The 12890-nt window shown below is 41.2% G+C and overlaps 1 protein-coding gene and 1 long non-coding RNA gene across 2 annotated transcripts; one reads left to right on the plus strand and one right to left on the minus strand.

The window, feature by feature from the left end:
* The first annotated feature begins 12 nt into the window (after positions 1–12).
* LOC118565709 lies at positions 13–8442 on the plus strand. The gene is made up of 2 exons (XR_004932540.1): positions 13–103; positions 7650–8442. It is a non-coding gene; the product is annotated as an uncharacterized LOC118565709 (long non-coding RNA).
* On the minus strand, positions 3266–10589 carry LOC105937286 (5,6-dihydroxyindole-2-carboxylic acid oxidase). The gene is made up of 7 exons (XM_012878522.3): positions 10005–10589; positions 8119–8441; positions 6222–6426; positions 5950–6117; positions 5059–5238; positions 4824–4970; positions 3266–3566 (listed from the first exon to the last, which is right to left on the minus strand). Exons 1-7 carry the CDS (start codon positions 10369–10371, stop codon positions 3382–3384), a joined length of 1575 nt encoding a protein of 524 aa, XP_012733976.2. The 5' UTR covers positions 10372–10589; the 3' UTR covers positions 3266–3381.
* Between the last annotated feature and the right edge of the window lie 2301 nt (positions 10590–12890).

The raw sequence follows: 12890 nt of genomic DNA on the forward strand, positions 1-12890 counted from the left end.
CTCCCATTGAAGCCCGCAACCAGTGGGAGGACAGTTTAAGACCAGCATGCTCCCTGAGGACACGCCCCTTAGAGGAAGGGCCGTCTGCAAACACACCCGCCAGGTAAGGGCTGCTGCCGCCGCTCTCCCGAGTTGTGGGAATAAAGAACACCTTTTTTTTTTATTGCGAATGACTCAGAGTGAGTTTATTTGCCTAGTTCAGTCTCCAAACAACACGAGAGAACTAATTTATGACCACGCTGGACTGACATCTACTATTCGTCATATTTTTAAGGGCTCTAAATCACTTCTGGGTTCGGTCGGGATTCGTCACATTGTTTGCAGATCCTTTAAAAAAAGCAAAGCTTATGATTTATAAAACTAAATGTGAAAACGCCCCTCAAAAAAGAGGGATTTTAAATGTGTTTTCAATATACTACAGCACCTGGTAAATCCTACTCGGCCCAGTGGCGGTTCTAGACTAGATTTACCATGGGCGACCAGGGTGGGAGGTTTTTTTTTAACAATACTAATAATAATAATAATAATAATAATAAAGAAAAGAAAACGAGAGCCAGTTGCAGCTCTGGTACTGCAGATTTCAGATGAAAACTGATCCTATCTTAATACGACTGAAGCTAAAAGTGAAACACTTTCATTTTTAAATAATATCATCTTTATTGTCATTGAAACATACATTACAACTAAATTTGTTCTCTGCTTTTAACCCATCACCTTGGGGAGCAGTGGGCTGCCATGTGCGGCGCCCGGGGAGCGTTCTGGGGTTAAGGGTCTTGCTCAGGGACCCAGAGTGCAGGCACTGGGGATCGAACCGGGTACTTGCATACTTCTCTGAGTGCAAGCGCGCTGCTCTAACCTCTAGGCCAAGACTCCCCGTACACTGAAGCGCAGCTCGGTAGGCAATTTGGGGTTAAGTGCCTTGCTCAGGGGTACATTGACATGTGGCAAGGGGAAGCTGGAATCGAACCCACCACCTTCTGATTGCCAGACCACTCTCAACCCATCAAGCCACAGTCACCCCCCTTTCTCTGCACTTAACCCATCCCCATTGGGGAGCAGTGAGATGCCACTGTAGGGCGCCCGGGGAGCAGTTGGGGGTTGAGGGTCTTGCTCGGGGACCTAGAGTGCAGGCAGTTGGGATCGAACCGGGTACTTGCATCCTTCTCAGAGCGCAAGTGCACTGCTCTAACCACTCGGCCAACACTAAAACAGTAAAGATAAAAAAAAAATGAAACAAAACAAAACGTTTTATTTGTTTCGCTCGCCCCGGCTGTTCGCATGACAGTGGTCGACAAGACATAAATACAGTACAATGGCGCTTTCTAGTGACGCTTTTACTTACCTGCCACTCCAGTCTCACTCTTCTTCAGGCTGGATCCGCCGGGGGACTCGTCTCGGTAGCAATAGCTGGTTGAGTCAAACAACTCAGGCCGGCCGCCACTATCAGCTTGTCTTCCACGTTGAATGAAAACAGCTTTGTCTCCGCCGCAGTCCTTCCCCCCCACGTCACGGACACATCCGGTTCCTGATTGGTTGATGCGACGCGACAAGACATAGAGGTTTTCGATTTTTCAACTCCAGCCGCTGTCGCTACGCATCCATCGCAGGTGTTGTGTTGCTCTGGCTTCGCTTTAAATGCCCAAATCACACATTCTGCGTCACTAGAATCGCCTCTGCGGCCCCGCTTAACGTCGCACTGCGTCTCATCGCTCCTGTGCTGCACCTGTGCTGCTCCTGTGCATAGGGACGTCATGTAAGTCTGTCGCTCGGCCTGCAACAATCGCGTTTGGTGTGAACGCACCTGAAGAAATGTATTTAGTATTATGTCTTCAGTACAGGGGCCATAAGAGGGCACTGGCCCCTGTTGGCGCCTGTCTAGAAGCGCCCATGACTTGTGCTGAGTTATTTTACAGTACTTTGGACTTTTAAACCTTTATTTTATTTGTGAAAACACAAAACAGGAAAAAATATGTTTTCTTTGGCCTTTAGGAAACCTTTAATGAGGCACCTTTACACATTCTGTCCAACACTCTGATTTTTAAAATCTTTAGTATTACTGTTACTAAAACAACAAGAAAACTACCCATTTTAAGGCTTTTTGCCATTTTAGACCACCTCAGGTGGGTTCTTATTTAAAACCACAGTTTTAAGTAGGACGTATTCTTTCAGTTTGTTAAACCGTCATAGTGTTGGTGATTTGTTGGCTTTTTAAATTTAGACCACAACGTCTGACTTTTGTGACTTGTGAAAGTTGAAATAATGCTGCATTTAAATGCTAGTGATTTGTTAAATAGCCTTGGATAAACTGCAACACATCAAGCCTGGACTAAGAAATTCACGACAGACGACATTCTTTAAAACACGGTTTATGAGTTTTGAAACCTTCATTGAGTTGGCTTAAATTACAAAACAGGGATATTTAAATGTTTTTTTTATGTTTGTTTTTACATTTAGAGCAACTTAGATGGGGTCCTGCTTCAAAGCAACGGTTGTTAGACAAGCAATACCTGGACTGAATTATTGGACGATGATAAAAGATAACCAAGAATACAATTTTTGATTTGTAGAACTTTTATTTAAGTTTTATACAGCAATACATATAATTTCTGTGTTTTTCTTTTCAATCTGTATTTAGACATTAGTTAAGCTTGATTGATCAAAAGTGGACTGCACTGTTTTACAATAAATACAGATTTTTTTAAAACATGACCTTGGATCTGTTAAACCTTGGTTTGATCATTGAAAGTTCAAGAAAGGGTAGATTTCAGTGATTAGAAATTCAAACCTTTTTTTCTGTTTTTGGGTAAAAAACACACACAGGCACTCAAATTTTGGCTCAATTTCCTTTTAATCATCACTTCTTTTTTTATTTGTAACTGTATTACATGAGTTACACTAAATGAGCTGTAAAAAAAAAAGCGTGCAACTCTTCCAACTTGATGCTGTACGAGCAGTCTCAGGAATTGAACAACATCGCCCCCTTGTGGACAATTTGGCCTCCTTACCTGGGCATGATTTCTAACAAGCAGAGGTTGTTAAAAAGCTGTGCTTTTGACAAATCTTCTCAGTGTTACAGTTTTACTGCATGTTGCACTCTATACCTTTTTAAATAGGATGGAAAATAAATGAAAAGTATTATTTTAATATTCTTTGCAGCTGATTATTTTTAAAGGGCTTTCTTTATCTAGCATATTGTTAACTTTTCCAATGTAAGCTAAAGTTGCCCCGACTGCACAGTGTATAGCAACCTAAGAACTTTTTTTGGTTTTTGGAAGTTGGCCATGCATGCTTTAAGAGTTCTTTGTTTTTACTGAGGACAGAGAACAACATTGCTTTGTGTCAGAAAAATCAGGAGAAAAGGCCCGTGTTGGAGCGGCGATCTCAGACGACAGATTGACCTTTGTCGTCGTCGTAGCGCTGGTACTGCTCCCCGAGCAGAGGCTGGTGCTCCATCTTGTGGGAGCGGGCGCGCACAGCGCACGTGGTGGCTGCGAAGATGAGCGCCACCACCACCAGGGCGGCAACTATGGCTATGGTTATTATTTCGGTCATGGTGAAAGCAGTGCCTGCAGGGGTAAAAAAGCAGATGGTTATGACTCCCCCAACATGTCCAGTAACTCCAATGTATATCTACAGTACCATACCAAACTATTACCACAGACTTTAATGTGTTATATTTGGATTTTTTGGGGGAGATTTTGCGTAACAAGCCAACTAGTTGCAACGCATAATAGTGAAATACAAGGCAAAGAAATACATAACCTACTTTTTGTAATTTTTTTTCACAAAAAAATTAATAAAATCTGTATTTATATTCAGTCCTTTTACTCTAACTTCATTCAATAAAACTAAGTACACCCAATTGACAACTGATATCATTTTCAGATTAACATACAGTTAAAATCTGTCTCTGTCGCCTTTGTGCATGTCGAGACTGAAGTCTTTGCCCGTTCCCCTTTGCAGAACAGTTGAATTTCAACATGAATGGATGGAGATCGTCTGTAGACAAACATTTCTTGCTGCAGATTCTTAATTGGATTCAGCTCTTGACTCAATAATAATAATTATTAATAATAATAATTCCAAAAAAAGGTAAAAAACAAAGCAACTGGACTTGTTTTCCATAGTCCAGTTGCTTTGTTTTTTACCTTTTTTTGGAATGACCATGACCTGGATGACTGAGAATCTTCACCAGATGATGATAATAATAATAATAATAATAATAATAATAATAATAATAATAATAATAATAATAATAATAATTATTATTATTATTATTATTATTATTATTATTATTATTATTATTATTATTATTATTATTTATTAATTAATTTATTTATTTATTTATTTATTAATTAATTAATTAATTAATTGATACTTTATACCCTTGATACCCAGACATTGACTGGGTCGTTCTACAAGACGAATAGGCTCTGATCGGCACCGTTCCAGGGTAGCTCTGGCCGTTTAGTGTCGTTATTCTGCTCCAAGGCGAGCATCTGCACCAGTCTGGATTCTTTTGCAGGCTCCAATGTGCTTTTTATTTTTTGGGTTACCCTGCATTTAGCTCCACCCATGAAGAAAAACCTTCCTACCGCACAATGCTGATACCATCTCTCACTTTGATTCAGGCTGATATCTACTGTTTTCCCGCCACAGGCATTATTGCACACAGTCCACTGTGTCACCTGACTTTGTTGGTCTAACGCAAACCCCAAAAAAAATCCACTTTTGTGGTTGCAAAATGCAACAAAAAAAAGTTAACAAGAATCAACACTTTTGTAAGGCACCACAAGAGCAAACGAGAAAAAAATTCATCATACCCGGCCACTCGGCTTCGTAAGAGTAACCCAGATTTTCAGGGGCGGTCACGAACATCTCAGCGTTCGTCACGGGGGGCCAGAAGGGCACCATGTTGTATCCCCTGTTGTGACCGATGGGGGCGTTTTCCTCCGGGTAGACCGCCAGATCTGTTGGACAGCGACTCGGGTAAGAGGAAAGCAACAGACCTGCGCCGTCTGCGTATCAGAGTGAGCGAGCCGCCGGGGGGGGGGGCACCTGAGCCGTGTCTCCTGAGCCACTCGTCGAATATGGCGTCAGTGAAGGTGTGCAGCAGGACGAAGATGGGGTCGTTGGGCGACAGGTGCGTCTGTCCTCCCGTTCCATTCAGGAACAGGTGAGCCAGGTTGTGGAGGCTCCTCACTATGGGGTCGTAGTTCCCCTGGGGGGCGCTGTAGCCTAGCAAAACAACACGAGGGGGAGCGTTCTGGTGAGATTGCGTGATGCGAGCACTGAGCTATATAATACACTGGAGTGCTGATTTTGCCGAAAAACTGAAGTCACTGGCCGCCATCTTGCTACTCTCTACTGTCACAGAATCCCACAGGATTTGGTTGCAACAACAAGCAGTTTGAAAACGTTTCATAGGTAATTCTACAGTCAGTGGATGTACTAACACTATCAACTACTAGGAAATTAGGTGCTGACATATTTTACATGTTATTCATATTAAATATATATATATGTATATATAAGTATGTGTATATGTATATATGTATACACATATGTAAATATATGTTTTTGTATATTGTTATTTATATATTTATAAATGTTAAATATATATATTTAAATGAATAAAATGCAAAATATTTCAGCACCTGACTTTCTCAGTACTTGATAGTTTTAGAAAATAACATGAAAGTATATGACATTTGACATTTTAAAAGTCTTAAGCCCCCCCTGAATGTGAGAAAATCCTCGTTATTCGATGCTGTAGCGCACATATTCCCTAGTTACTGGGGGGAAATAGGGAGTACCAATATGGCGGCCGGTGGCTTCAAAGCGACTCGTTCTAACAGCGGGCGATTAGCACTCCAGTGTATAATATAGCTCAGTGGATGCGAGCGCCATAAAGGCAAAGAAGCACGCAGTAGCTGAGCTCTGACTCGCCTTCCACCGTGTTCCTGAAGCTCTCGGAGGAGGTGGAGTAGAAGGGCGGCGTGTCGAAGGTGCTGACTCGTAGGCAGTCGGCCACATCCTGGGGCTCCGGGAGACGCTGAACCATGGGCCTGTTGACGTTCCCAGCCGGGTTTCTCCTGATGGGAGACGTCTCTGTGCCTGATGGGGAACAGAGGAGCGAACCACCGGCGGTAGCCAGTCACATACTTTTTCCTCTCTCCTGAAAGAATAAAGAGGATGCGGGCCGCGGACACTTGTCTTACTGTTGCAGATGGTCCCAAGCGTGTCGTAGTCCTCTACGCTCTCGCAGACGACCCTCCACTGTGCGAAGACGGAGTTGTTGCTCAGGGAATTCATGTCGAAGTTGCTCCTGGCTCCCATCAGGTCATCCGTGCAGATGTCACACGTGCTCCCACCGATGGCAAAGTTCCAGTAGGGCAGGGCGAAGGTGGGATCCTGCAGCATGTCCTGCATGACAAAAAAAAAAACAACAACCAAAAAAAAGTCGAAGTAGATTTCTTTTATTGTGCAGCAGATTTGGAGCAAGACTTAAGTACCTGGAATCACTCACTTAGCTGTAGTTTCATAATGCCCAGATAAAGGTAGGGAGTATTACGTTCTACATTTGTAGATGATCTAGTTATTAGTAAGAATCCTAGTAAATGTGCAGAATAATATATCTGTAGAAACTGTTCTAGATAGATGCCCTGAAAAAAATCCAGTCTTTCCGATCGGGAAGTGCTCATCGTACATGTACAGGTCATACAAAAAAAAGCTCTTCGGTGTGGAAGTCTTGAAGTTAGACTTTTCGATGTCTTTTTAAAAATCCATTGGGCGGAAGCACCGAAGTGTAAAAAGTAGTTAAATCGAAGTATCATTTTCCACCACATCAAGAAGGCGAGCGAGACATCAGCAGATGACAGGAAGGCTGAGCAATGGCAAGTTGCTCTCTTTTGTGCCTTCAGTCTCTTTAAACCATGAAGGATTTGGAAATGTCAGCTTTTTGGAAAATTCTTATTAAGTTAGGGATATGTCTAAATATTACACAGAGGCTGTTGTTTTAATAATACCAGCTGGACAAACCATGTTTATCACTGATATGAGATGTTTAAGGCAGCTCTATAATCATATAATCATTGTTGTAAAAGCACCTCATTTACAGTAACAGTTTTTTTTTTTTTTTTTTTTTACAGAGACTCTGCTCCTGGTATAAATAATTAGTGACCGCCGATGGCAAGAAAACTTTATTTAGATAATATTTCTCATATATAGAATATTTGTTATAATAGATCTTAAAGAGAAACCAGAGTTGACTAGGGTCATTATGGTCGTGCCTAGATTTAGAAAAACTAGAACCAGGCCACAGACTTCTGATAGGTGCGTTTGCAGGGAATGAAAAGACAGAAACATCGTCATGAAGAATTTACAGATCCTATAAAGATGTTTCAAAAGCAAAATAATATCAAAGGGAATCCCGATCTCGTCTTTTTTTATGCATACAACCACCTTGAAGCACTTCAAAGAGGATGCCAACAAATCAGGCGTATTTCCCCTTAAAACAGACGAGAGTAACCGTCCATACAGTTCAAATATAGGCTCTGTTTTCTCCTGCAATTCTACCGGATAGAAGCCTGTAGCGTATCCTAATTTAGATTTTTTTTTTCTTCTCTTCTCCAACTCTGTTTTGCCAGGTTTGAACAAAGCACCCAATTAGGGAGCTGAAGCAGCAAACCTGCACAGGAAATAAGGATGGAGTTTCTCTGTGGGAGGCCAGCACTGCGCCAACATTTCAGCTCCACACGCCAGCCTCCTTTTTTTTTCAATCTCAGCTGTAACCCGATTGTGAAAGGGATTATTAAAAATGTTCTGTACTGTGTTTTCAAGAAAAAAAAAATAGAGAGCCCTCTGACTCAAGAGTTTATGGTTTCTGGGAAACTATAATGTGGAAACTCAGTGGAACCAAAGAACCGTGAATTGTGTACAGTGGCATTTTGCACGCCGCTCGCTTATTAAGGCGTGACATTGGAAAGCCAATTAGGAATTTCCTGGTAAATACAGATGCCTGAAGATACACTGACTGAGATAAACAAGCGAGAGGATCAACGCCAGTAGCGTATGACTGTAATCACCTAATACATTTTGTCTAATTCAACTCCTCACCTGCATGTCTCGCTCCAGCTGCAGCAGATGGTACCTGTGCCAGGTGAGGAAGCCGGGACCTTCGTGGGAGAAGTCCACGCCGCCGAAGCTGGCCTGCCCGGCGCCCAGGAAGGTCTTGCTGACAGAGTAGTAATGGGACCAGACAAAGTAGTTGTAGATCGTGACGTTTTCAAACTGCGAAGCGTTCCCCCCAGGGCCGAAGATGTCCGAGTAGTGGCGCGTGGCGATCACCAGGTCGGGGTGCGGCGTCCGCTTGGCTTGGTGCAGCGCGCCCACGAAGGCCCGCTTCTCGTCAGCACTGAGCTGCATCACGTTTCTCCTCACTGCAGGAAATCAAGAAGCTGTTTTTTGGTTGACTCATTGTCGTTGCTACACCGTATTGGCTGTAAGTTGGTTTTGATATAGTGTCTTGTCTGCTCAAACAAGGTGTGTCCACTTTGGACACACCGAAACAGAAATGGCAAAAATCTTAGTCTGACCCAGCGCAATTATTAAACTGCGTTTCTCATCTGCGCTGAGCTGCGTCCTGCTCCTCCTTATTGTAGGAGATTATGTAGCAACTGACCACATTTTCTTTTAGGGGAAATGGGCAACATCACATTGGCTTGTCTGTAAATGTTTCAAACTACTTGTCATCCCGAACATGCCGTGCTCTTTTTCTGTTTTCTTTCAGTATTGAAAGGAGTTTCTCAGGGCCCCATATTAGGAACGTTGCTCTTCACACTCTTATATATAATTAACTTTTGTGATATTCCAAATTCTATTTTTATGCAGATTACATAACTGTTTCTCTTCGTGAGCACATTTGAATCTACCTTCACTGTGGTGGGATTTACCTCAATTTAGGCTGGTGTTAAAAAGCAAAGTTCTTGATATTCTGCAATGGCAAAGAGTTGTTTAAACGGTCTAAAAAATTTCAAGTGGCTTGAACTGTGAAAGTAAAATCTGAAAACATATTTAGGCATCAGTTTCAATCAGAATTTAGCATTTTAAACTCACATCGAAGGACTTGTTTCTTGGTTTAAATGTTTAAATCAGGCTTTGTTTTTTTTGTTGTTTTTTTTTTTCAAAATAAAACTTGCTTTATTATCATTGAGCCATTCTGTAGGTTTTCTATCAGGGGCCAATAGTTCCTCAATCCATAAAAAATATTTAATTTGTCAAATAAATATGGATGTAAGTCAAGTAAAAACAAACAAAACACATTAAATTAATAAAATAATGTTAACGCTTAAATGTCCTTTGGTGTATTTTTTCCACTAAAGGCTGAGGAATTCAATATAGATTTTAGATGCAGGGTCTCACAAATAAGTTTGTTTTTTTTACAAATGTCCTGAAGAACTTTTCTGCTTTCTTTGTAAACGTGTCTTTTAAAAGGGTGTGATAAAATAAACTTAACTCAAACAAAATAACGTTTTTATATCTCACTGGGGGGAATTTGTGTGAGGTTGGAGTTGCACAGAATTTAAGAGGGGCTCACCCAGGTCACGGCACTGGATATGTGCTTTTAACATATCATTCAAACTTCATTTATTTAGTCACATATTTCAATAATGTTTATGAATATTTGAATATTGCAGATAACATGTTTATTCGATTGTTTTCCTATTTATTTTAAAATAACATTTAGAAATATTCTAATTATATATAGCGTGTGTAATATAGCCTATTTGAGAACATTTATGATTCTATATTTAGCCAATAGTCATTGAATTGTGGCACTTTTGACGCTCAGGGACTTTTTAAATTTGCACATTTTGTCTGAAATATATTCTGAAAGCGGTTGCATACATTTTACACACGATGAACTAATGTTCCCGTGTACAAAAAAAAAAAAAAAAAAAAAAAAACGAAGCGTACTGGACATTTTTAGACTGAAAACGTACCAACAGAAACCCTTTGATCGCAGCTGGCCCCGGTCCACCCGTGTCTGCAGCGGCCGCAGTTATACCCGCTGAAGTTGCCGCTGCACCGGCAGGTGCGGTTGAAGAAGCGGACGGGCCACCGCTCCCGATCGTCCCGGCCGTCGTGGGGATACTGCGGCCCGTGCGGCCGCGCGTCCGCCGAGACGGCCACGCACTGGCCGCGCCCCGCGCTGGCACCGCACGGGTCCCCGGGGAATCCGGCCGGCGCCGGGCAACACTGTCCGCTCCTGAGTCCCTCCGGGGTCACGCACTCTCTGGGGAACTGGGCGCTCACCACCGCCGCGCACACCAGCACAGAAAGACAGCGGGGCCACGTTCTCCAAAACATGATGTCTCCAGATCTTTACGCACGGCTGCTCCTGGGGTATAGCTCGGTGCGTAACCCTTTTAACACTTGCAAATCACAGAGCTAACTTTTTTTATTCAAGGAATAGAAGTTCATTACTTTAGCCCACCTGAGCCCCAGTCAATATGAGCGAATGTATGAAACGGCCCCTCTTTTTGCGCCCATGCAGGCCTCCTTCCTTTCTTTCACCCCCCAAAGCGCTGAAGGGTTGACCTTAAATACCGGATTAGCGCATGACTACCAGGATTTTCTGACTCCCGCGTGATTCCCTCACATAACATCACATTTCCTACGGGAGAAAGGAGAAGGTAGCGTGATCCGGTCATGCAGAGCATTGTTCTTCTAAAAGTCATCGGGTGAAGGAAGCTTCCAAAAAGAAAGGGGGAAAAAAATAATATTTCTAGCAACATTCCAGCATGAAAAGGCTTATTTTCTGTTAGACCTGCGGTAACTGTGCCACAGATGGAGATTATCGAGGGAAAAGAAAACCAAACGACCTTTTATTTGGTAATATATAAACTCTTTTAATGAAAAATGCCAGAATAACAAATATTTCATATGTTTGTTCATTAAAAGTCATGTTTGAGATCTTTTGACCTCTCCCCAAAGCCCCTCTTTTTATTTCCCCGCCTCATCAGAGCATGTGAGACATTAAAGCTCAAGTGGTATTTACAAAGAAAAAAAAAAGTCACCTGCTAGAACAAGACTCTTTTTCTTCTTTAAGTGCTTATGATGTCAGCCTTTCAGACACTGCAAAAAAAAAAAAAAAAAAAAAAAAAACCCTCCTACATTCCTAGACTTTTAACCCGTGTTTGGTTTTGTGTTTCTTTGCTATTTATTTACACAAACTTATAAAGCAGGATTACAGTGTCTTGCAAAAATAAATTCATGCCCCCTTTGCCCATTTAGTCATGAAGTGGAAAAAAACAAAAAAAAAAAAACAATGATGCATGCATTAATTTGTTTATTTTAATTTTTAATTTTTTTAGAAATAATCTGAAAAGTGTGGCATGTATTTATTGTCTGCCCCAGAGTCGATACTTTGCTGCAATCACAGTTGCAGGTGTTTTAGTGGAATCTCGCTATAAGCTTTGCACACCAAAGACTTAAATATTTGGCCAGTCCTTTTTACAGCACAATGTAACTTAAGCTCAATCAGATCGGATGGAGAGCATCAACTCTCGCTACGCATTCTTACTTGTGTTTAGGCCATTACTTTAACTGGGCCATGCTAACACGTGTTTTGTGATCCATCTTTATTGTAGCTGTGACTGTATGTTTAAAAGGTCCTTGTCCTGCTGGAGGATGATTATCTGTCCCAGTTCCAAGTATTTTGCAGCCTCTACCAGATTTTCTTCCAGGATTGCTCAAAACCTTTGCTGAACACCGTTGATTGTACTGGAGTGTACTGAGGTGTATCACACTAAAAGGAACTGTAAATAAATGTATACCACCCTTTTCAAGGCTTTGCACCAATAGAAAATATTTCTCCCAACCCTTTCACTTCACAATTATGTGCTACCCTGTGCTGGTCAACCTCATAAAATCCCAATAAAATACTTCAAGACAATAATGTTCTGAAAAATCTTGTTACATGTTTTATCTTCTCGCTGACCTTCTCTGTGCACTGCTTGTGAAACATTCAAATAATTCTGCCTCTAACTGCCTCCTCATCATGTGCACCACTTTTTTTACCCCCCTAATTTACGTCACTGTTAATCAAGTGATGATGCCGGCGTTAGACACCCCCGATTACATAAAAATCAGCGAATGTAATAAAACATATTGGTGGTTTTGTTGTTGTTAATAACCCTAAAAGGATACCTTCAAAGATTCTTGGAAACTAGGGCATTAATATCATGTTTCCCCATCTAAAAAAGACATTAAAATACTTTTCTTACTGCACGCTTATTATCTGGACTGCAGACCTGGCAGACTGATGGTGTTTGATTTTATTTGGGATATGGATTATGCTCTTTAGCAACAATATGCTTTACAAATACGTTCATGAAATGATAAAAAAAAACATCTATGGGAGGGATTTAACTTTATATCTTTGCAGAGGAAGGGTTATTGGGGACTGTGGTGCATGCTTATCTGTGATTGGGCAAGAGGCAGGAAGCACCCTGGACACGTCACCAGTCCATCGCTGGGAAATATAGAGTTTAGCTTTATAGAATATCCAATTTTCACATAAAAGACCTCAAACTAAATAATAAAAACAATGATTAATTAGTTTGTTAGGTTCAGCCAAACAAAACAAAAAAATCTTTATTTTTTAAGAGATTTTAGATGTGGTTTGAAATACATATGTGGGAGAAAGATACCTTAGGAAGAACCGAAAAAAAGTAGAGACGAGACAAAAATGCTTCTTCTTTTTTTTTTTATTCCAAGATTTACAGTCACATCTTCATTCAGTATAATCCCAACCATCACAAGCTTCACAGTCCCCATTTATAGGTTTCATTTATGTGTATGTGTATGTGGGGTGTTCTAGTTAT

The sequence above is a fragment of the Fundulus heteroclitus genome, chromosome 14 (genome assembly GCF_011125445.2).
Source record: "Fundulus heteroclitus isolate FHET01 chromosome 14, MU-UCD_Fhet_4.1, whole genome shotgun sequence".
Lineage (NCBI taxonomy): Eukaryota > Metazoa > Chordata > Actinopteri > Cyprinodontiformes > Fundulidae > Fundulus > Fundulus heteroclitus.